The 24,526-nt window shown below is 45.4% G+C and overlaps 1 protein-coding gene across 1 annotated transcript; it reads right to left on the reverse strand.

The window, feature by feature from the left end:
- Positions 1-262: 262 nt before the first annotated feature.
- Positions 263-23,764, reverse strand: Maf (MAF bZIP transcription factor). The gene is given in 7 exon segments (XM_038312847.1): positions 263-2,004; positions 10,081-10,141; positions 22,647-22,882; positions 22,885-22,929; positions 22,931-22,996; positions 22,998-23,725; positions 23,728-23,764. Coding segments are annotated over 6 exon segments (1,146 nt in total). The 3' UTR covers positions 263-2,004; positions 10,081-10,107.
- Positions 23,765-24,526: the final 762 nt, after the last annotated feature.

The raw sequence follows: 24,526 nt of genomic DNA on the forward strand, positions 1-24,526 counted from the left end.
GCTAAACAAGCAAAGGATCCCAAACTGAACTCCCGAGATCTCCTGGGGGCCCAGGAAGGCAGGGCAACTCCTGGAACTCATTATGGCATGACCCTATAGGATTTACCCCCACATCACAGTTTCCTTTCCTGGAGTACACACTGCAGAAGGGCTCATATACGATTGTTCTGGGCTGATGAGCAAAATGAACACGCAGAATGCAAATGAATCACTGAGGACAAGGTTTTCACCAGGGAAAATTAATAAAAGGGCTCTTTAGTGCTAAATGAAAGAAATGTCAGGACTTTAATACTTTAGGCAATCATCATTTCTTTTTCCAAAATTGCCCCAGCACAATGCTATTTACAGGAAATGGTTGTTTAAAAATCAGGGTCCATGTTCGCACAAGTTTGGAAAATACTGCATGCCATCTGTGTTAGTATAATATGTATACGGGGCATACATATTAGCATATAAAAGCTCGGAGATGGATGACAGCAATATTAAATGTTTAACACACAATTTTCCTAAAATATTTGAGCAGAGGGATCCCCAAAGCACAATGATTTTATATTTTTAGGGGTGATGGGATTTTTAATAAAAGAATAGCCATAAGCTATTGTTCTATACCAACCTCCGTTTTCTGATTTTGAAATCATTTATTTTAAAGCAAAGGGGGGTGGGGGAAGAGTTTGATACTGTAATCACAAAGTCATTCTAATGTAAACCAAGGCTTGTTAAGTGTCAAGGTCAGAATTTCATCCCGTGTAACATTGTCCATGGCCAAACATGGTGGGGGTGTTTACCCAGTGCAGGTGTTTTACATACATTAACATATTTAATCCAAGTGCTTTACATATATTACCATATTTAATCCTTTATGCTCCTCTTTGAGGGACAATTCCTATCTTCAAGATGTGGAAACTGTATTCTTTTCAGTACCAGTGCCGATTTCTCTGACAACTTGTATTCAACAGGGCTTACGTTGGCGTGATTTACCAACACTGATTTATCTTCAGTGCCCGGCAGGGTCCTGAGTGACTCCTTACACATTATAGAGTTTTAAGGAGATGTGTCATCAATTATGTTTCAAACTGCGGCTGGAATGGCGATCATTATTTTTGAGAGGGAAAGCCTTTCCTATTGCTTCCTAAAATCAAAGTACGGGAATCATTTGTTTGGAGACCAACAAGAGTCCTTGGGGGCCAAGACCATGAGAAGTCACGGCTCTGGACTCCACCCTGCTCAGGAAAAGAGGCCACGGAGAGGACGCTTGGGTTCTTACAGTACAAACTGAGGCCTAAAGTTGGAGTGTGTGACCCAGGAAGGCTGGGGACAGACTAACTGGGGTGGAAGTGGCACGGTAGACACCTAAGCAAGATTGTACTAAATGGTCACCTGGCCCCTACATTGCTTCGTGCCCAGTACCCTCCACTTCTTTATAGGGGATGCAAGTTTCTGCTGCTGGACTTGTATAAAGGACTGAAGACGACATCGGTTCTGTCTCCTGGGAGACTGCTGTTCCCAGCAGCTTCTCCTCACATCCTTCAAGTCTGTAAGTGGCTGGGTGGGATGTTTGAGCGCGCGGATGTTTATTCGAACGCCGACAAACAGGTGTGGCCTCCATGTGGCCCTAACACATGTTAAATGCCACTGGTTCTTGAAGTATGCATTTTAAAATTTTCCTCATAATCTCTGTAGCTAAAGCAGTTCAAAGCGAAACGTCTTAGTTAAAATCACAGTGTCTGCTTAAGAAAATAAGGTCCTACGTCATGACGGTCCATCTCCACGCATGCCAGGGTACTCATTGAGGGCCCCTTCTGTGTATTTTCTTCTTCTTTGAAAGGGAGAGCTCCAGATAACCCCCTGCTCAGGTGCTTCGGGCTCCAAGATGCTCGTCACATGCACTGACATCCTGGGTGCAAGCGCGTCCAAGGTACCTTTGTAAAAAATAGTTTCCAATCTCAGAAAATAAAACCTTGCTTGTGTGCACGCAACAAGGGGCGAATAAGCAGACTGTCTTCTCTGAAAACAAGAAAAGATGAGTGAATGAAGTCATCTGGCATTAATGTCACATGATCGTCTCCCTAACAATCAGAACTCTCATTCCTTCCATCACTCAGCATCGCACCGTGAACCCACGATGCGTTGTGTTTAGCATTCTGGTCATTTCCAGAATGTATTGATTTGTGCTTTATTTTATTGCAATGGTTTTGGGGTATGTTTGTGGAGGCCTGTGCTGCGCCAAGCTCGTCTCGGTGTTAATAAACACTGAGATTAAATACCTAGGACTTGAGCGGAGCAGCACGGACACCAATTCCCTTCTCACTCTCACACCAGTTTCGTTTTTCCAAACGTACAGATGTTAATTGCCCGCTGCCTCGCTCCTAGACAGACTCCTATGCCTATTTCTTTCTCTCATTAACAGCATAATAATTAAATCTGGAAAGACAGACAGGGAAATATGTCATGAGAAAACTCCAGTCAATAACACTTGCCTTTAACCCGACAAATCAGGCAGAGTTTAACATGCAAAGCCTTTCAAAACATCTGCCTTTCCAGGTATAAACCCAGTGGCCCCCCCCCCAAAAACAGATGAATACTTATTTTTGGTTTGATGTTAATCACGGCTTTTTCTTCTCCTTTAAAAAATTAATTAAAAACACCAGATCGAATAAATATTTCAGGAGAGCAGCAGTAAAATGGGCAAATCCCACGTGTTTGGAGTTTTAGTACTCTCTGAGTACAGGAATTTATTTGCGGGAAGCAGAAAATAGACAGCAAGCATAAAAACACAGCCGAGTCCCCCTAGTGAAATTATTTATCAAGCTAACAAGGGAGGGACCCTTCTACTCACAACAAGCCAGCGAGGAAAAGACACGGCTTTATATTTTACCTTTGGGTTAGTAGACCAGTAAAAATGCCAGCCGACAAGCACTTCACATAAACATTTCTTTCTAAATGAGCTTCCTTGTTAGGGAGAAGGGGGAAAACAAGGCTTCCAAGCTTAGGCGTGCTATAGCTTCTGGACAGAAAATTCTAGCTACATACTCTGACTCTTTGAGGCACAACTGCCATAATTGAAAAGAAATATAACAAAGTAATCCGAATGACAAGTGGCATTTAGATCACCAATTATAATGTCATTAATTTCAATGTACTTATGTCCTCGTCATGATAGCCTCATGGGTGAAAGTATAGAAGCAGCCCAGGTCTACAAAGACACTTTTTGAGGACCAGCTTTAACAGGCTCGGAAACAGACCATACACATATATATTCATGCACGTAGATATTTATATATCTGCGTACATGAATCTGGTATCGCAGCCACTGTGCAAGCCTCCTCTCCAGACACTGTTGTTTAAATGTTTATTTCATGAGCAAAACCCCAAAGTCAGTTTTAATTTAATGATATCAAACTTTGATTATCAACTGCAAGGATCTCTGTTGCAGCTTGTGGCAGGAAAAAAAAAGTGGGGAGGGAATAAAAAGAGGGGAGTGGAGATAAAAAGGAAGAAGAGGTGAGGAGAGGAGCTAGGGAAAGTACACACTGTGACCTGATCCCAGTTAAATTTTAAAGAAACAGTAAAAGTTGCCTTCCCAGAATGGCTGTCCTGTCAACCACTCTGCAGGGAACTCCTGATGAATTGACAGGAAGCTCTCACGGCCTCTCCTCTTTCCAAAAGTGAGGCTCTCACCTATTATCTGTGGGAATGGTGGCAAGATGCCTTTTTTTGTTTTGTTTTTATTGTGGAAGAAAATGGTCCTAGTGAAGATAGGTCTGATACTATAAAATGCTAGCTGAGCAGAGAGGCTGGAGAGATGGCTCAGTGTTTAAGAGCAGGTACCGCTCTTCCAGGGGACCTGAGTTGGGTTCCCGTCTAAGTCAGAGGACTCATCACCACCTGTAATTCCAGTTCTGGGGGATCTGACTGACGGCCCATTCTACCCTCCTTAGGCACCGGCACCCCCATGCACAAATCCACACGTGTACACACACAGAGAACAACAACAACAACAAAAAAAAATAAGATGGAGCTTAACAAATTAAATAGAATGTTAAGCAGAGACAGGCACAATCACCTTGCAGGAATGGCACCCCGAGCCTACCTTCTAGCCAGTCCTAGATGGTTGCAGCTGGTTTCAAATGAAAGGGAGACTCAAAGGAAGTAGAGTAAACAGGCTCTTCCTTCTTTTCCCCTTCCCTGCAAATGGTACTGCAGGATTCATCTCTGAACCCTCCTCCTCTTGGGCAGGAGGCTCGGTGTCCTCTTCTTCCAGGACTAAAGCTGAAACTCCCAGCTCAAACCCTACAAGCATGCTTTGGGAGCTGTGTGCATTCTTTCCCCATAGACCTGAAGGGACGGGTTGGGACTAGGCCACACTCCATTCCCACATGCCGTGTTTTGCCCTGTTCAACTAGGATCCTATAAGATGGTACCAAGAGAAGAGAAGAGCTAAATAAAAGGAAAACACATCACACTTTAAATGGCTGTCCTTGAAGTCTAGAATGTTTGGAAAATGCTGCACTTTCCCCTATGACACGCAGTCCAGCCAGGCCTGGCTTTGAAAGCATCAGGATGAACATTCTGGTGTGGCTCCATGGAGCCAGCAGGACACTGAGCAGGCAGAGAGGCAGGGAGTCTGGGTAAAGGGCGAGCTGCTACAGAGCAGGTGATTTTCACAGAAAGGCTTTCTGTGGCCATCTGGAGAGAAAGGCAGCTGCGAGCCCTCAGACTCAGGCAGGGTAGCACACTCAGCTCCTTGCTGCACAGGAACCCAGGGTCCCTCTTCTCCCCTCTCCCCTCTCCACTCCAGGAGTGCAAACTCAACTGCAGGGCAAAATCTCCAAAAGCACCAGAGAAAATTGGTGACAGCCCATGTACTTTTTTTTTTTAATTCTACTAGGTAAGGACAAGAAACTATTAAAGATTTAAAGGAAGAATCTGCAGGAGGAGGAGGAGGCAGAGGGGCAGGAAGAGAATAAGGCATTTACAAAATAATAAGGAAACAGCCTTTGGGCATCAGACAGAGCTTGAGCTAGCCACAGGAGCATAGGAGAGAAAGCAGCTCTTAGCTCACAGAGGTCAGCATTGATGCAGGAGTTTTTGGTCTCTCTGCTTCCATCCATGAGCAGAACAGAGAAGGTCTGAACCTGTGGCCAGCAGGCGCTTTCTCTCACTTAGTGCAGTGTGAGATCCCGACATTGTGAAACCTACAGTTTATGCCTTGAGAATTTTTTTTAAGGAATCTATGGTTTTCCATTGCAGGGTGTGGAAGAAGTGAAGTAGGAGGAGGGAGAAGAAGAGGAGAAAACAGTAAGGGGAAATGAGGAAGGGGAGGGGAATAGGAGACGCAGGAGGAACAAGGGGCAGAGAAATAACAAAGGTAAACAGAAAATTCTCTTCTGTTGTTCTGTTCTGTTCTGTTCTGATGTTCAGGACAGTTGGTAACCCCACAGCAGCTATGGTCCCTTCTTTTCATGTGCATCAGGCACAGACCTCATTTTAAAATATAAACAAGCCAGAGGTCCACCACAGCGGTATAGACGCCAGTCCTTTAATTAACTACCGTCAGTAACAAAAGGTCTCTATTTTGATTAAGGGTACACAGGGAGAGTCAACCCTGGTGCCTAAGAATTCCTTTAAATAATTACAGCCCCCAACTCAATTCTGCTGCTGGGAGTAGGCAGGACCCAGGGAAGAAAAGAAACTTTGTGTGTGGAACCCAATTTAAGGGAAGATGACCTTAGGGTCAATTTCTCGGAGCATTTGCGATCAATTCAATTCTCACCTCTACTGCCTACCTGCCAGCAAATGAACTTACTGTGCTTTTCAGTAGACAGGAAAGACAAGCAGAAACCTTCAGCAGCTGCACGTGAATAACCGCGTTAGATGATGCTTGCTTGTGGAGCAAAAGGAGGAAAACAAAATCCTACCGGCAACATCTCCCTTCCTTCATCTTTCTCGTTTGTCTCTCTTGATCCCTGATGTGACCACTATAGGATGCATCCTTGCGCCGTTAATGAGGTATTAACATCTACCAGGGCTTACACCTGCTGCCACGGTAACACTCAGCTGACAATATCTGTAAATCCCACCACCAGTTTGCTTTTCCCACGGAACCCTGACTCCACACTCCTCTCTCTTTCTGGATGATATTAGTTCCATCCAAAAGGGCATGGTGCTAATTAATAGCTTTACTTTCTTCCCAGTAAATGCCTGGAGAGAGAGGCACACCTTGTCCTGACGTTTCCCAAATATTTCCAATGGAAACAAAAAGCAAGCAAACAAAACTCCCTAACCCTAGCGCTTAGCTCATTTATTGCTGATAACTTCATTAGGTGCCAGGAGCAGAACCAGAAATGCGGACACAAATCCTGATAGTCCTTTTCAGGGGTGAGGAAATGACTGACTGTGTCAGTAGGAGGGGAGGGAATTTAAATGTCCCTGTGGAAGCCCAGCTTTAAGTCTGAGATTTACAGGTGACTGACCACGGGCCCTTTGCGATGAAACTTCCTTGCGAAAGAACCATTTTTGTTTTACGTTGTGAGGGCGACAGGGTTTACAAAGTTTCCTCCTCTCATGTCCCTCCACTAAATGCAAAATGTTTCTTTAAGTGTAAACTTAAATAGCATCTCAAGGTTAGGGGAAAGACCAAGGCATTTAGATGGCATGATTAGGCGAGTGGCCCTCTGTCAGGAATTGATTAAATCGGTGTGCTGGTTGGGGAGGAGCTTAATCTAAATAAATAGACAGCAGCAACAGAAAACAATTAGGGTGAGCCGGGATAGTGAAACACTTCAAACAAAATCTTTTCCTTGATTGTCTCAGTGCCAAAGAATATAAAAATTCAATAAGCTTGAAAATCACTCATGGGGGATTTACCAGCATGGTCCACCACAAATGTTCAAGTGAGACAGAATATCATCTTAGAGGATTTATTTAAGAGAGGTATTGTCTAGATCCTCCAATCAGCATTATCAGGGGACAGAGTCAAGACCAGATCTTTCCAGAGGTGCCAATCAGAACTTACAGTCTTGGGGGTGTTCCTTTGTATGGAAATACAGATTTATCATTTCTGATCACATATTCTCATAGCTGCTGTGGGGGACAATGGATGTGGCGTCTTTACGTCGTTACTAAACAGGCGTCCATATTGTGCTAAGACACCCATGCTCTTTGGGAATAGTGAACTTAGGTTTGCATTTTATTTCCCAAGGCATATAGGTAAACACCGAGAGACAGGTGAGCAGGGACAAGACTTTGAAGACTTTGTCTCCGTCTTGTGGCTGCATGTTACCCTGTTCCTAAAATAGGGAGTGGCCTTTCTTACATCTGACTACTTTCTGAAGTCATTCCCTGGGAACAGGTAAGGCCAAAGAAAACCCTGCCCATGCTGTGAAGGGTGGGCCATGAAATATGAGCACAAGGTGTATTTCTGCAAATTTCATCTATAGGTGACAAGGCAGGCAGCCTCCCTCTTCTGGGTGTGTGTCTCATCTGTCATGCCCTGGACAGCTCCATACAACTTGACTGCATCCACATGAGTCTAAACCAATACCAGGAACATCTGAAATGGTCAGAAAAGACACGAGAGCTAGTTATGACCCGATGCCACCTTCCAAGTCCTGGGTTGGTACCATAAGAACCAGGAACGAGGTTAGGGTTGCTCTCTAATTTGCTTCAGATCCCAGGAAGTCAGATCATGCCTTAGTACACTTCAATCCAGGAGACAGCTTCAAAGGCTGGCTCAAAAGCCACCTTGGGCCATAGAGTCCGGCCATAGCATCACTTGTTTCCATGGCAACTGCCACACCTTAGCCAGGGAGGCTGTGGAACAAGTCAGTCAAGAAGCAAGACTGGATAGAAGGCAGACCAGCCATGCTCAGGCATTTAGGCTTGTGTGTTAGGAGAGCTTTCTTGAGAAGGAAAGTCTGTATGCATTTGGACTGGTTAGCAGATTTGGATCTGTGACATATACTAGTCAAGGGTAAGGAAGTCTGCCAAAGCAGAGGATTTAATCTTCTTGTAAGACCAACTGGTGAATATTTTAAAGTTGTGTGTGTGTATCAGTCTGTCTGTCTATCTGTCTGTCTGCATCTGTTGGGTGTTGGGTACCCCTGGGAGGCCAGAGGAAGTGTCAGACATCTTGAAGCTGAAGTTACAGGTGGCTGGGAAGCACCCGATACAGATGCTAAGATCTGAACAGGATCCTCTGCAAGAGTAGTGGAAGCTCTTAAGAGTTGAGCCGTCTCTCCAGCCCTTGGATGAGCATTTTGTAACACGGACATGAACCATCATATAATCCAGACTGTATTTCTGACGATAAATAAAAACAGCTAGATAGCTCCCTCCAGACTTGTGGTTCCATGTTTAAAACCTACCTTAATGTGAAAGGGCCGGGCAGGAGCTACCAAGCTGTGCCTGATGAAATTAGCAAGAGGCCGAAAGCCGATTGACTCGCCATATCTGCACTTCCTTGAGTGAAATCCCTTAGCCAAAGAGACTTTCCAAAAATAAGCTGAGCACCTCTCCCCAGAGCTCCAGACCGTGCGCTTTCTGCGTATCAGTGTAGAATACCTAAGGCCATAAGGAACTTGAAGGCATTGTCCTCCCCCAAGATTACCCTCCTGACCAAAATGCCTTTCTCTCCCTTGCTCCTGCCTGTCAATCATCTTCACAGCTGAAATTTGATTTCTCTCCCACCGGTAACCTCGTATGAAATATTACTAGTGGGGTTAGGACCAGTGTGAAACCTGCTTTTAATGTTCATTAACTTTTTTTTTTTTTCTCAAAATGAGTGGTGTCAATGTCACCAAACCTACCAGTAGGCCTGGATCCTTGTATTTAACAGGTGACTTTCAAATGAGAATTAAAAATACCCACACAAAAAAGGAATAAGCACTACAACCGCATGCATGTACGGACATATGAATCACACCGCAGGCATACACCAAGTTCAAATCTAGATACAGAAATTCCTTAAAGAAAACTGGTAATTTTTTTTTATAAGGTTAGCAGAGAAACCGTACTGTGTATTCACGGCACGGTTATTAAAAATGAGTCTTTCCTCACCACAGCTAATGCCTGTAAATAATCAGACACTACTTTTAAATCGTGAAAGTGAGCTCTGTTGTTCCCCCCACCACCACCAATATTCTCATTCACCTCGTCCCTCAAGATCCTTCTTTTCGAGGAAGCACAATTTGACAGCGTGACCTTTACCCCTTTCAGTTTTGCTAGCTACCAGGAGGGGGAAAAACACAAGTATTTCATGCAAATTTCTCAGCAAGCAAACTTTTTAATAATAATAATAGAAACCCTACTTTGTTTCGCTAGCTAAGGAGCGGTAAAAGGTCCACACAAAACCACGACACTACGCAATGGTTGGTGTGAAAGCATTGCCCTGACTCTCCAAATGGAGAGGGTTCATAATTAAGTTCATGCTGGGATACCTGGAGTTGAAAACACGTTTAAACAGCTCCGCTTTATTTTCTCCAGTAGATGAAAATCAGAGTGTGGCCTTCCACGTGTCCCCTTCCCTCCCAGTCTGCCTCCGATGGCTGTGGAAGGCGGCTCCACCGACACGCGGACTCAGAAGGAAAATACTCTGCCCTGAAATCGTGCTAGTCTCCAAATGTGAGAACAGATATGCTAAGCCATTGTAAATGTGGAATGTTCACAAATCCAGGCAGAACAGATCGAGACACCGGATGTCAGTTTTGCTCAAATTCATCCAATGATCTGACATTCAGGGAGAAGGACTACCTGCTCCAGTGTGGGTAGAGAGGGTTGTGGTACCCACGTGAGGAGCTGAGATCTGTTCAGGTTGGATTAGTTCTTCTGTATGAGGCAGAGAAGAAGGTACAGAAATCAATACAGACCAGCATGCTGGTTCGCACCCAGATAGCCTGTGTCATTCTTGCAGTCACAGTTTACGCTGCATGTGAGACACTCATGCCAGAATGACTGAAAACGGGGACTCCTCGTGTCTGTGGAGCGCAGCATAGCTTGCTGTAGCTCCGGTAGCTTACGTCCCCTCCCTCGCATGGCAAATCCATTCAAACAAGCACATGCATATGGAAGATCCACGCATACCTGTTTGACTCCAGGCAACTGCTTTGCTCACATCACAGATGTAGAAGAGTCCCTTGGGTACCTGATTCGGTAAATATATTAAAATAAACAAAGGGTGATTAATATCCAGGAAGAGTCTTTGAAGGACAGTACGTGCAAGGTAGCTTAACTATCTATGGCAAGGCAGAGATGGCTAAAAGAAGCCCAATTTGGTCTAGTTGATCTTACGTGGTGGTCTCAGCCCCTCAAGCCAGAAAAGGGGTCTGAGTGAAGGAAGCCTCCCCCTCGTGGTTATAGCCACCAAAAGTAGGACCATCCTGTATCGGCTTTGAAACTGTTCTCAGTTCACAGGAAACCAAGCACTTCTGGGTTCCTAGAAGGGGAATCTGAACCATTTCTGGTGGGCTTTTCTTTGTCTCCCATGGCCAACTCCTCGGAGGAACCGTTGGTCCAGTTCTTCGGGCATTTACTGTGCCTGCTTGTCCAGACTCTGCTCTCTCTCCCATCTCCATGGTCTGTTTCACTAGGTAATCACTACAAATGTTCTCTTAACACTCAGTAGCATTTAGATGCTATCCCTTTGTTTATTATTTTTTCTCTGTTTAAATTAGTAACCAGGAGTACTCAGAAGGATCAAATGAAAATGAGGTTGCTTCTTTTTTTTTAAAAAAAGGGACTTTTTATTTTACACTGAATAACAAAGCATAACGATTCAGAATGCTTACCTTTCCAAAAAGAAAATAAAAAAAAAAACCCACTCATTCTTATTAGCTATACTAACGTGGGTGGCAAAATAGCGTTCATTTGGCGTACAGAGCCTAATATTTTCTAGACAGCAGCTTAATGACAAAACAGACTTGTCATTTCCTCCCCTGGATAGTCACACTGTACCAGTCCAGGCTGTCAAAATATATTTAAAATCTGATTTAAAATATTCCACGTGGTTTTGGGGAAGCTGTGTACAGTAACTGCAGTCGAGTGAGTAGTAAGTAGTAAGCAAGGATGCTTCATTATTTCCCTCCAATCTCCCACCCTTCTTATCTGGACGGCTTTACAATGGATGGGAACAAATAGACAAAATACTCATTCCCATGCTGGATTCCACAGGCTGCGTACTCTTTACTTAAATTGCCACTCTGCTCCGTGATTCTTATTCTCCCGAATGTTCTTTATCTAATAAAGTGTAGGACTGCTTGGGGAAACAAATCCTGGCCCTGGTACCTGCCCAGACCATCGGGAATTAATCACCTGTTTTCATTTGTGTTTCCCAATGAAACGCTTTAAAAACTGTAAGATCCACTTGTCTCGTCTCCATCCACACGTCTTCTCCAAAACATGCATGTTTACAAGCAAAAAGGAGTAAAAAAGACAACAAGAAACATGCTGAAATTGTTTCAAAACCTTGGAAGCGTGCATGCCATGAAGATAAAACTGTTCCTTACTGGAAGTTTAGATAGTTAATCACAAAACAAAAAAAAAATAAAAAAAAAATAAAAATTCCCATTTAGAACGACTTTCTCTTTTTAACAAAAAAAGTCTTGAGGAACAATGGATTCTCCTAGAGAGGCAAGGGAAGGGGAGGGTACTGTAGCATAGACGATGGTGGAAGGAAAGGCAGTGTCAACCGCTTGGGGGATGTAGCCAAAACATGTTAAGATTTGACCAGGAGGACTTGCACGAGCTCAGATACTAGCAGGGCATATTTTACAATTTTAGAAAAAATATTACAAAGCAATAATTGGATGTGGGTTTTTGCAAAAATGCCCCCCCCTCCACCCGTCCTTCCTGGCCCCTGTCATTGATAGTATCTGTTATTTTGGAGGAGGAAACGCATCGGCTTCATTAAATGCAATATTGGCATCTTGCCTGAAATCTCATAAAGTAGCTGTCCTCTTAGATCGCTGGTGTCATTTTCCTCCAAGATGACCCTCTACGCGCTGGCACCTGGGGAACCTATCCGATGATCTAGGCACTTACTTTCCAAAGCCTGTGGGAGGAGGGCCGTGGGGTTTGCACACCTGAACTGAGTTTAAAAGTCACGGCATTTTATTGCCATTGTTCCACTTACTATTACTGGACCAGTCACTGGGAGGGGTGAGGGTCAGGGAATCTCCAATACAAGTAAGAGAGGAGAGTTTTGCCCTGGACCATGACCATGATTGTCGAGGCCAGATTTGCTGACAGCCAAAGAGCCTCTCACCCTAACCACGGAAGAGGTCGTTGCTGCTTTAGTAGCAACAACCCAATATTCAAGTTAATATTTCAAAGGGCTCAGTACCTTCACACCACAGTGAGTGCCTCAGAAAGAATAAAGTAGGCCCTGAAAATATGTCACAGGCTGTCGGCTGTGCCTCCCAACGGCCCTAGTCAGACAGGGGGAGTGTCCCTTGACTTTCTTAGATGAGGAGTGCTCTGTGACAAGCGGAAGCAAGCCTAGTTCTTCTGCTCACGCAAGGCCAAATGGACAGAACTCTACCCTGTGACCATTTTAATTTCATAACGTAGAAACTGTAGATTTGTCTTTGAACAGCTTTTGCACTTCATTGTGTTACCTCAAAGGAGTCAAACAGAAAAATAAATGGCGGAGGCCAGAATATTTTGAACTTGTTGTCTAAATCAGAATGACACAAAGATGGGTTTTAAAACAGATTTGGTAATGGTATTGTTAGCAGCGTGGTTTTTTTTTTTCTTTTGCCCCTCAGTCAAAAAGGGTTTTTAAAATGATCTAGCAGTATTAAGATGTTTATATCTGATGCATAATCATTGTTTCGGTTTCAAAGAATTCACCTTCACAGCTAAGTCCCACACCGAGGGACAGAGAGTTAAAATATAGAATATTTGTTCATTTAGACACAGGGGGCTGACTAGCTTTACCCGTCCCAAAGGACAGTGCCTATGAGACAGGGGCTGCCTGGCTGAAACCATTCCCAAAGTGTTTCCTTTTAAAGGAGACAATTCCTAGGTGTCGGCAGTTTGTCTGGAACTGTGTTAAATCCAGAAAAGCAAAATAACTGTTGGAGAAGCCCCCCTCCCCCAAAGCTCACTCAGCTGGCTTTGCTCTGCAAGGGGGCACCCAGCTATAGACCATGGAAAGACCAAAGCATAAAGAGAGACTTTAAAGATTTTAAAACAGACTACCTGGAGTCCCCTGTTCTCACTTCTCTTCTGTCTAATTAAAGCAGGGAAAGGAAAAAGCGAATCTGGGTGATTAATAGAGTAACATACACCAAGCTCTAGAGCTCTGGAGATGCTTGTCTTGTTTACAGAAAGTTCCAGAGTGCTGGGAGGTAGAGCGGGGATACTGGGGGAAAGGTGGAGGGAGGTCCTGGCAACATCCTGCTTTTCCCACCCGGGGCCAGAGCACAGCTCCTCTGGTAGTTCTGACAGCCCAGAAGGTCTGCTCCTTCCAGACTCATCCTCGGGGACAACTTCAGCCACATCCCAAAACACATCAGAGTTCTTTCCCTGCAGGGGTGCTGTGGCTGGGGCCTATTACTAGAAACCCTTGTAACAGGACAAGCTGGTTGTGGCTACACACAGTTGCTCCTAGCACCAGGCTGTCTTTTGGGCCTCTCAGAGGGACACTGGTTCCTGGTCCCCACAGGCACCAGCTTCCACTAGGCCTGTAGCCGCAGGGCATAGCACGAGGACTTTCTGGAGGCCTAAGGAAGTCACTGGCCACAGGCAGCCATCCTGGCTCCCCCTGTCCGACCAGTCTCTTCGTTCCAGCAGGTTCCCATCTGCCGTTCACCAGTCAGGGACAGTCCCTGTACTGTGCTCTGTCCAGTACTCTGACCCCCTCAATTTCTGGTTTAGGAACTGAGGACCAGCTATGTGGCTGGTCCCCACAAGGCAAGTGTATGTAATCAACGGCAGAGGTAGATGTGTATTCTTGTGGTGTGTGGCGAGGAGTGTCTGGATGCTGGGAAAGGGGCCACACTCAGCCTTTTCCCCGGCTGCCTTTCTCTTCACTCCTACCTATAGAGAGCTTTATACAGTGGGCAACCATGCACCTTTAGGTGCATAATAGGACTCCTTTCTTAGTTGTGCATACCCTGCTCCCTGGGGGTGACTTGCAGTGGCATTAACTGCTTGTTGGCTGGAAGATCATGCCATTCCTGGGGGCTCCTTCGTGACCTTGCCTGACTGACATGGCAGGCAAGGGGTGCTGACAATTTAGGGGTGACAGGGTCAGGTGGTAAGGGGCTCAAATTTTGGCTCTGAAGGGCCTCACTGCTTTTAATCTGTGGGGGATGTAGGGGTCTGCCAACTTCATATCAGTACTCCCCGCAAGCAAATACTTCCTGGGAGAGTCCCTAAGCATGACCTGAGATGGCCCTTCAGCAATTGGAGGTCATAGGTCAAGGTTGGCCTTTGTCAGTAATTCCTTCCCTAGCTGTTGCAGCCTCTTCCTTCCCTCTGGATTTTAAGCATTGATTAAAATGGCCTATTGTCTTGTGGACATCAGGTTCATGTTTTCTCCTGCTAGAGTTCCCACAGGACGTCCGAAACCCCCGTCTGGAGGCTCCCAGAAGTAAATTGCTGTCACACAGAACCTAGGAAAACTATTGTTTGCAAAAGGGGCATGTGTAACTGTTATGATGTTCGGGTCACAGACATTCTTGATGTGACATTTTCCTCTTCCCCTGCAAGTATGGTAGCTTCTCTAAACTAAATGTGGGGAAATTCTTTTCTTCTGAGAGCTCAGTTTGGAAGCAGGCAAGACTGGGAATCAGAATGGATTCCAACCAAGAAATCTAGGGACAGAATCAGCCGAGCCAGGCTTGGAGTCAGGGAGGGTGAGGACCGCAAGCCTAGAACTGTTTCCTTCCACCCTCTGTTTTTTGTCCCAAAGCAGGGAGGCACCCCCCGAGGTCCCCTTCTTGAATTAATGCCCCTTTCTTAATGGCAACTAAAAACTCAAGATGGATTTGTACAGAGGGAAGGAATGCGATGTTGTAATCTAAAGTCTACTGGGGGGCATTTGTGATCTAACAAAACGGAAGAAAAAAAACATTGAGTTGTGCGGGAGGAGGCCCTCAACAGACACCCCCTCCAATTTCAGGGAGGAACTCCACATTCCTATCACGGCCTCCCTCTGGAAAATGTGTTTGGGGAGTTTCTTAAACCCGTCCAACTCCTGCACATTCATATAAACATCTGATTTCTGCGTGCTGTTGATGTGTGCTCTCTCTCTTGGCCTTGTCTGTTGTACAAACCTCTCTCTCTTTCTCTTTCACACATGCACACACGTGTGGGCATGCACACACATACACACACAACACACACACACACACACACACATGCAAGCATGCACGCGCGGGCGCAAGCATGCACGCGCGGGCACACACAAAGGGCTTTCAAATTTAACCGATCAAAAGCGGTTATGATGTCATGAAACCTCGTGCAGTGTATGTGCAAATATCAGGATATAGTGTCTGAGTGGGGCAAAGTATTGCCCCTTTCAGACAACTAACAACATATTCATAAACGCTCCCTCCAATTGAGGCACTGAAGGTTTCATCAAAGCTCGCTTTCCTTTTGGATCCCTATGTAAAACAAAACAAAGCAAAAAAGCAAGTCTGCATGTGTGCACTTTTAGAGAAAAGGCACACTGCCCTCGAGTCCTGCCTTCCATATGTATGCACTGAGCAGGTGAAAGCTCTGGAATTATTTATGCTGGGGATTCTTGCCTTCCCAGTCCTTCTCCCTTCTCACCTCCTATAGCTACAGCAGGGACCTGGGCTTTGCGGTTTGATTTTGCTTTGTTCTTCTGCTCATTCCTCTCTAGAGGGTGACAACGCCCCCTCCCCGGTTTGTCTCAAGACTGTGTTGCTTTATGTTGCCAACAACCATGAGGCAGCCCTACAAGCTAAGACTCCCTCACTGCATCTCCAACTTCCGACTAGAGTCAAAATGCCAGCAAGAGCCTGGTTTGTCCAGGAGCCTGGACAGAGCAAAGCCTGGAGAGATGGGAGAGAGTCCTCCTTTTGGGGGGTTTGTAATGTTAGCCTTTTACAGATTTGTATTCAGAGTGATAAAAGCTGTCTCTTGAGAAGGTGGATTAAGGCTTTTCCTGTTCTAGACAAATTGAAAAACAAATCCTGATTTCAATCAAAGGACCCTGGATTCTGTCCCCGTCCCCTATGGCTACCGCTCAACCCTGGACTTGGGACATCTTTGAAGGTGAGGATCAGCTAAGAGCAAAAATAAACTTCGAGTTTTGAAGGAAAGCACAGACTCCCTCAGTGTCTTTAGGAATAAACTGGAGAAGCAGAAACCACAGGCTCCGACGGCAGAGAAAACTTTCCTAAATGCCCCAAACAACAAAAACTAAATGATGTTGCTTCATCCTAGAAAGGAGCTAAATTATTATTTTTCTAATCAAATATAAGCCAATCACAGCGGGAAACACTGCTAGTTGGACCTCCAAAGTGGGCTGCGAGGCACTTCCTATTGCTCTCGCTGACAGTTTGTGTAAGCGCTAAGGCCTCAGAGCGGCAGTGTGAGTTTTTATGGAGACAGTGATCAGATGTCTGAAGGCTGTCACTCACGAGTTTCCATCTTCCTTTCTCTTTCACTCCAAGGGGAAGAAAAAAAAATAAAAGGAAAGCAAAGATTCCAGAGTGACAATCAGATTTTAAGGTATTGATTCGTCTCATGTAGAGTAGGAATATTTTTGTCAAGCTGAGGATAATGTGGCTATGGAGGTAAAGTTGTCCTCCTTCGGACCGGAGCAAGACAAAGAAGGCCCTGGATACTCTGTCTGTGCTCTGCAGCTTTAGGATACGTCCTAAGCAACTCCTGAGACTTGGCCCAGGAACTGGCATGAGGCTGGCTGGAGAGCCAAGCTGTGTGCCATGCCCATGAAGGTGAACACCATTTTTCTCCCCTCATGCTCTTAACAGCAAAATCGGCGGTTTGACCAAAGGAAGTTCTATTTAAAAGCCTAAAATCTCGAATTGATGTTAACCACATTAGAAAGACCAGGGTAAAAGGTAAAAGGGGAGGACAGAACAGGATGTTAGCATCAGGCACTTTCAACAACAGACAGCAGCTCCCCTTGGAGCGTCTGTGTGGAAAGGGGCTCGGTGGTCATGGGTACCAAGATGTAAATGTCTAAATAGTAGATTTATGGATTGGGTACAGGTTGGGCCTACTTGATGTCGATATATTCAGATGTCAGATAGATGTGTTGTGAAAAGTGGTTATGATTTGTTTTTTTTTTTTTTGTTTTTTGAAAAGGAGAAATGTACACAGGGCAGGAAATTCAAAGGAAGTGATTTTTTGCGGAGGGTCTTAAAGACTAAAGTAGTGGGTGTCGGCTGTAGGGGAGAGCACACGGAGGTTGTGGATTTAACTAATTACATTTTGTCACTCACTGGTTTCATTTACAGCAGCTATGTCTGACAAATGACACGCTTGACATCGCAAGAAACTAGTCAATACTAGTATAACCACGGTCTTTGAGTCTTTGAAAAACTAAGGTCCCCAGTCACATAAATCTCCTGCCCCAGCACAGGTTTGGGGGAGAAGTCAATTTCTTACTTTTTTGGGTTTTTTTTTTTTTTTTTTTTTTTTTTTTTTTTTTTTTAGTTCAATTCTCTGCCAGGAAAACAATGAAGATACACTGCTAAGAATGCGCAAGCCTGAAGATGCTTTCAAAATGCTAGCTGTTTGCTCTGGGGAAAGTTTTCTTTATAGCTATATCTGTAACACACACACACACACACACACACACACACACACACACACACGTTCCAAAGGTTCTAATTCCAGTATACTTTTGAAACTATTATTATAGGTTAGAAGCTATTACGCCGGTTTGGTTGAATGCCTGGTGGGCAGATAAGCGCTGGGACCCTTTCCTGTGGGTCAATGAGCCCTTTGGACAAGCGGTGTAGTTAATTGTTTAGTGTGGTGGTTATAGATTCATTAGCCTTCTTCTCTAACCCAGTAATTTTTTCCTTAGAAAGGGCACGAAGTGGAAATCATTCTCCAAACCCGCAAATTCCATTTTAATGTACGGCTTACATACATCTTATGTGCATCTCATATCTCATGAGCACACTGGGCACGTGCTGCTGGGCTTCCCAAACGTGGCATAGCCCACTGATGACTCCAGCTTGCCAGTGGGGCTGTTCCATTATTGGAATGAGAGGAATTTTAACACTATTTAGACAAAGTTCCAAATGCAGTGTAAAAGGGAAAGCTAGACTTTCTTATGTGATTCCTTTCTGTTTCTTTCCTTCCGCTTTGTTTTGAAACTTAGGAATCTCTTTGTAATAATGCACATTTGGGCGGGATAGAGTTCGTTTTGTTTAGTTCTGTTTACTATTCTCTTCCAAAGTTTCAGCATGCCTGAAAGTGTTTTCCAGTGGAGGTTAACTCTTTTTTTCAAGCCAGTGCCTCGGCTTCATTTCCACACTGCTGCTTGCTGCTGCTGCTTTATTTCCTAATGTCTGGGGCCTAAACTGGCTTCTAATATTGAACTGCCTTATAGAATTCTATCAAGATGCTTAATCATTTTAATTATTATGTAATCATGTTTCTCCCCAACTCAGGTTACGCTTTTTGATAAATAATTGCAGCCATTATATGACAAATGTCACTCTTATTCTGAGAATATATCTGCCTAAAATCTCCCTGCTGGCATTGAGTTTTTGATCCAAATGTTATACCAATTTCCTCCTCTCCAGAGGGGTGGTATGTGTGTATTTTCTGGCTGTAAGCAGAGAAATAAAAACCTCTAAAGCCGAGGACGGCTAATTTACAGCATATTTGAGAAGTTCTGCCATTGAGATTTCTGTCGAGAAACACTAAGTGTTCGGGGGTCATCAAGACAGGTTAGTATAGGAAGTGTAGACAGTGTCCTGTGTTCTGTGCAAAAGAGCCAGGAAGGCCTACGAGAAATTGTCCAGAATTCATCAGCCTGAAGAACTACCTGTTTCCTTAAAAATCTAGACTTTACTATGGGTTACAATAATATCTCATTTTTAAAAGGAAAAGGAATTGAAAACAAAATAAGACAAAGGTCATTGTGTTTAGTTATATTTTCAAAACAGTGCTGGCTTTGTCTGCTATTCCATTAACTTTCAGGGGAGGCCTACCAAAAGAGAAAATGGCCTGTATTTGTAACATGGTTGCAGGGATTTGTGTCACGTTTTAAGTGGGTCAGGGTTTAGGAATTCAACTGAAAGGTAAAAGATATTCTTTTTCAAGTTATCTTTCAATTAGATCCCGTTTATAATCTGGTTTGAGGACAAACAATAATACATCAAAGCATAGCTTTTGCCCCATGAAGGCATTATTTCTTATATTATAATTTTGGGAACTCATGTAATCCTAGTTTTGTCTGTGTGGGAGAGACAAGCTCTTCGAAGATTCCTAGTGAAATGTAGTTAGATAACAGTTAAACCTGGCATGACCTAGACATTCTGTGGGGAAAGGGTAGGCTTATTTTTCTCATTTAAAACAAATGACTTTCATTTAAAAAAAAAATAAAAAAATTCGTTTAAATTAAAAAAAAGTTAACCTGAAATCAAACAACTTTGACTTGTGGTTTATATTTAGTCTTGTCAAGGCTGTACAACAAGAAACTCAGGGCAAGATAAAGGAAGAAGAAAAAATAATCACTTTTGGCACAATGGCAGGGAATTGTTTATCTTGTACCATTAAATGTCTATGTTCTCATGCAACCTCTGGTGAGTCAGATTTGCTGGTCCATCTCTCTAGATGGATTTACTCCTGAGTCAGAAGCTCAATCTGTCCAGGAAAGATCCATTCTGTGTGTGTGTGTGTGTGTGTGTGTGTGTGTGTGTGTGTGTGAGAGAGAGAGAGAGAGAGAGAAAATGTGTATGTGTGTGCATCTGTCTCTCTCTTCTCTCTCTCTCTCTCTCTCTCTCTCTCTCTCTCCCTCTTTCTCCCTTTTCTAATGGCTCAGCTCATTTAGGGGAACTAAAAACTTTGGGGAATAAAAATTGAGATGTCATCATTCATATCTATATTAAATAGGATTAATGACTAAATGGTGCCAACTCCTCCACTCTCAGAATAGCCTATAACTTCACCCTAGAGCTACTGCCTGCAACTGTCCTGTTCAAAAACCAAAGAGGATGAATTTTTGCACTTCACATTCAAGCTCCAATACATCCAAGACACGGGCCCAGTAATCTGTACACTAAGAAACGGAACAGAATCAAAAAAAAGCAGTTTATTATTGTAGGTTACTCTTTCTCTTGATATAACCAGAATTGAAAATGAAGAGAAGCATGTAGAACATCACGCGTGGTTAGTTTAGTAACTCAAGTTATAAAACCATTTTGCACAGCAAAATATGTAAAAGAAAAGTAACTGACAAAAGATTTTTATATTTATTGTGGTAAGATTTACTTTCTTTCTTTCTTTTTTTTTTTTTTTAACAAGACAGGATGTCAGTCCCTGAAAATAACATTTACTGGTTATTGCCTTAAAACTGTGGATTTTTTTTTAAGTTACAGAAAATCCAGTTTCTGCACCACAACACAACTGTAAAAAATCTGCATTGCTTTAAAAACTGTGCAGTAATGCCATTTTTATAACTGCATAAATTTGTATTAGCGTTCTAAACAGTTTTGCGATTTTTTTGTTTATATGCTTGCAGGTTCGTATATGGCAATTCAGTCCCCAAATACTTTAATTTTGGAAAAAAAACATACATTTTTTTGAATGTAAAATACCCCACAGATATAACAGGGGCATTTCCCCTTTAATACTTTGGTTTTCAATACAGTCCATGGTATAGCAGAAACTACACATACCCAACTTATATTTAAGTTGCGAGCACATGCTTCAGAAGCTAACTTTTAAACGTCCCCTTGCAAACTCTAACCCCCTTAACATCACAACAGTAAACAATTTAGTGCATCGGCCCTTTAAAAAAAATCTACAATCTACACAGACCTAACTCTTTTTCAGATTTATCTATAACATTCCTTTATCTGTAGCATACCTTTTACTGGGCTAACAGATTATAAAAACTATAATTAAATTATATACTAGAAACCCATAGCATTCCACATTTGACAATGACCAAAAGCCAAAAAAAAGAATAATAATAATAAAATAAAAACAAACCAAAAAAAATAATTGGGGCAGATTTCTTTTTCTCTTTCTTCTCAAAGAAAATTTAGACTGCTTTTGGCAATCCGCAACAACTTAAATGTGCCCCAAAGCAGGCGTCATTGTTACCTAAAAGAAATATTTAATTTATGTTCTATAATATTTGCCATGTAAATTTGTAGCCCATTCTGGTAATCTCTTTGACAAGGAATGCCTTCAGTGCATTTACAATGGGAGGCCTGAAGTTCATAGTAACTCAAAGCAGTCCAGGAGGAGAAGCAAACTTTCAAGGGAAGAAGGCTTTGGGGTTGTAACTTTTCCTGTTGTTATGAACTCAAAAAAGTCATGAGTGCCGGAGAAACAAAAGGTATGGGCGCCATGCGCTAAGTCTTCAAAAGTCCATTTCCAAGCCAAAAGGTAAAAAACGGAAAAAAATAATTATACCATACCATGTCCAGCATGCAGGTTTATTTATTAATATAATGTCTCTTTTCCATAATGTCTTTGAAACTGTTATAGTTCATTGTTGCTAAGACAAAGTAGCAGCATCGTAATGCATGAGATGAGAGTAAATTTGTTTTTTTGTGTCTTTTTGTTTGTTTGTTTTTTAATGGCAGACTAAACTTCCAGATTTGGCAACGTAAGGCCAAAACTCAGGAGTCACACCCAGAAGCTTGATGCAGGCTTGATTGTGGCAGGTTTCAGGAGGGGCTTTAGTTCATTCTGTTTTAGCATACAATGCTGAAAAACCCGGTGGAACTCAGCACGCCGCAAGATCTAGAGCATTTTCACATTTTTTTTTTTTCCTTTGCAAACTCAATCTCACAGAAGAAACTCAGGAGAAAGAAAAAAAAAACCTGCTGTTTTTTTCCTTTAATCTCAAGAAACTTGGTGCAGAGGGAATGAGGGCCGAGGTTGGGAAACACGGCAAGCTCAAAAAATAAACAAAACAAAGAAAAAAAACACAAGAAAATCCAAACAAAATAAACACACACACACAGAGAATGAACACCAGCTCATGAACTGAAAAAAGGAGAAAGAAAGAAAAAAAATACAGGCGATTGACGGCCGGATTCAAAGGTGAGCTATGTCCTACATGAAGTACTCTGCTCAGATCTTTTGACCCTTGTGCAAGTCCAGGGGTTGTGTTGGGAGGGGGCGGGTGTTTAAAAAAAAAAAAAAGAACAAACAACCAAGCTAGCAAGTTATGGGGAATTCAGGTTGTCAATTCATGAGCCAGATCACCCCCTTCCCTCCCCAATTCAAAACGGTCACCACCACCACCAAGTTTGGTGTGTGTGTGTGTGTGTGTGTGTGTGTGTGTCCTGTGTCTGTGTGTGGCAAGGCCAAGGTGGAGCAAACTCGCCAGGGGAGGGGGCGATGGTGGTGGCGAGCGCGGCCCTGCAAACTAGCAAGCCCACTCAGGAGCCGGACCCCAACGGAGCATTTAACAAGGTGGCTAGCTGGGATCGCGTCGTCACACTCACATGAAAAATTCGGGAGAGGGACGGGTTGTCGCTGCTGGAGGCGTCTTTCTCGGAACCCCGCTGCTCACCAACTTCTCGTATTTCTCCCTTGTAGGCGTCCCTTCGCGCACCAGCCTGGAGATCTCCTGCTTGAGGTGGTCGACCTGCTGCAGCAGCTGGTTCTTCTCCGACTCCAGGACGTGTCTCTGCTGCCACCCCTTGAAGCGGCAGGACTGGGCATAGCCCGCGGTTTTTCAGGGTCCGCCCTCTTCTTCTGCTTCAGTCGGATCACCTCCTCCTTGCTTGACCCCGCGCAGCTGCCGGTTCAGCTCGCGCACCGACATGGTCACCAACTGCTCGTCCGAGAAGCGGTTCGTCGAAGTGGAGGCCGCCCGCGGCATGGTGCGGGTGCAGGGCGCCCCCCGCCCCCGCCGCGCCCCCGCCGCCGCCGCCGCCGCCGCCCCCGGCGCTGGTCGGTCCACCGCCGCCCGCGCCACCCGCGCCGCCCGCAGAGGCGGACGCGCCTCCCGCGGCTCCCGGGGCGCCGGCCGTCGGGTGGTGGTGGTGCCCCGCGGCGTGGTGGTGGTGGTGATGGTAGTGGGGTGCCGCGCCGCTCTGCGCGGCGGCCGCGGCGATCACGGCGGACACCACGGCGGCGGCGGGGCCCATCTCCTCGCCGCTGCCGCCCAGGGATGCGCCGGCGCCGGCCCCCGCCGCCGCGGCCAGCTGCTGTGCTCCTCGCGCGTAGCCATCGAAGCCACCCTGGAGCTGGTGGCTGTTGCTGATGAGCGCCTCGACTGCGTCCTCCGGGCTGAAGCCCAGCGCCTCGGGGTTGAGCTGCTGCGGGTAGCCGGTCATCCAGTAGTAGTCTTCCAGGTGCGCCTTCTGTTCGCTGCCCGAGCCCGGCTGGGCGCCGAGAAGCTGGGGGACGGGGGGCACCGAGCTGCAGGGCGTGCTCATGGGGGTGGAGGACAGCGAGCCCCCGTCGATGAGACGGCCACCACTGGCTGATGATGCGGTCGGTCTCCATCCGGTTCCTTTCTTCACTTCAAACTTCATCAGATCGAAGTCATTAACATATTCCATGGCCAGGGGACTGGTGGCAGGTCGGAATTGTTCATTGCCAGTTCTGAAGCCATCCTCCTGCCTCCGTCCGCCGCACGCCCGCCGCCGTCCGCCGACGCTCCGCCAGATGGGCTGGCAGGAGAGGGGCAGCGGGCTGGTGCTGGGTGGCCAGCGGGTGAGCCAGCTTGCCGGGCTAGGGCGCTTCTTAGCTCGCGCGGGCGGTGGCTGTGGCCCGAAAGCTCGACGTGCACACACCACCAACCCGCCCTGCCCGCAGCCCCCCGCCGCCCGCCCTCCCTCCCCCCTGCTCACGCCAATGTGCTCTCTCTCTTTCTCTTGCTCTCTCTCTCTCTCCCGCTCGCCCCGGGCCCCCTCCTCGCCTGCTCGCCTCCCTGAGCTCGGATCCCGGGCGCTTCAGGCTCGGGAAGGTCCTCCGCAGCTGGCGGTTGTGGTGGTGGCGAGGACGGCGGCGGTGAGGATGCCGGAGGAGCCCGGCCCGGTGCGCAGCGTCCCCGGCTCGCCGCTCCGCTGCGCGCTTTGCATAAGGAGGGCTCGCTTAAGCCGGCCGGGCTGCAGGCGGGGCGCGCGCCGCGGCTGCTCCTGGACTGGGTGGTGCGGCGGGTGGCTGTCCCGGAGGCGCGGGTCTCGGCACCGGGATAGTTAACACTTCACGCTTCTCTCCTCTTCTGCCTGGCTCTTATGATTACTATTATTATTTTCTCTTTTCTCTCTCCGGATCCCTCGCGTGCGCGCGCTCTCTCTCTCTCTCTCTCTCTCACCCTCTCCCTCCGTGCAAAGTGCAAGACCGAGGTGCAGGCCGGCTGAAGGCAAGGGAG

The sequence above is a fragment of the Arvicola amphibius genome, chromosome 15, assembly GCF_903992535.2.
Source record: "Arvicola amphibius chromosome 15, mArvAmp1.2, whole genome shotgun sequence".
Lineage (NCBI taxonomy): Eukaryota > Metazoa > Chordata > Mammalia > Rodentia > Cricetidae > Arvicola > Arvicola amphibius.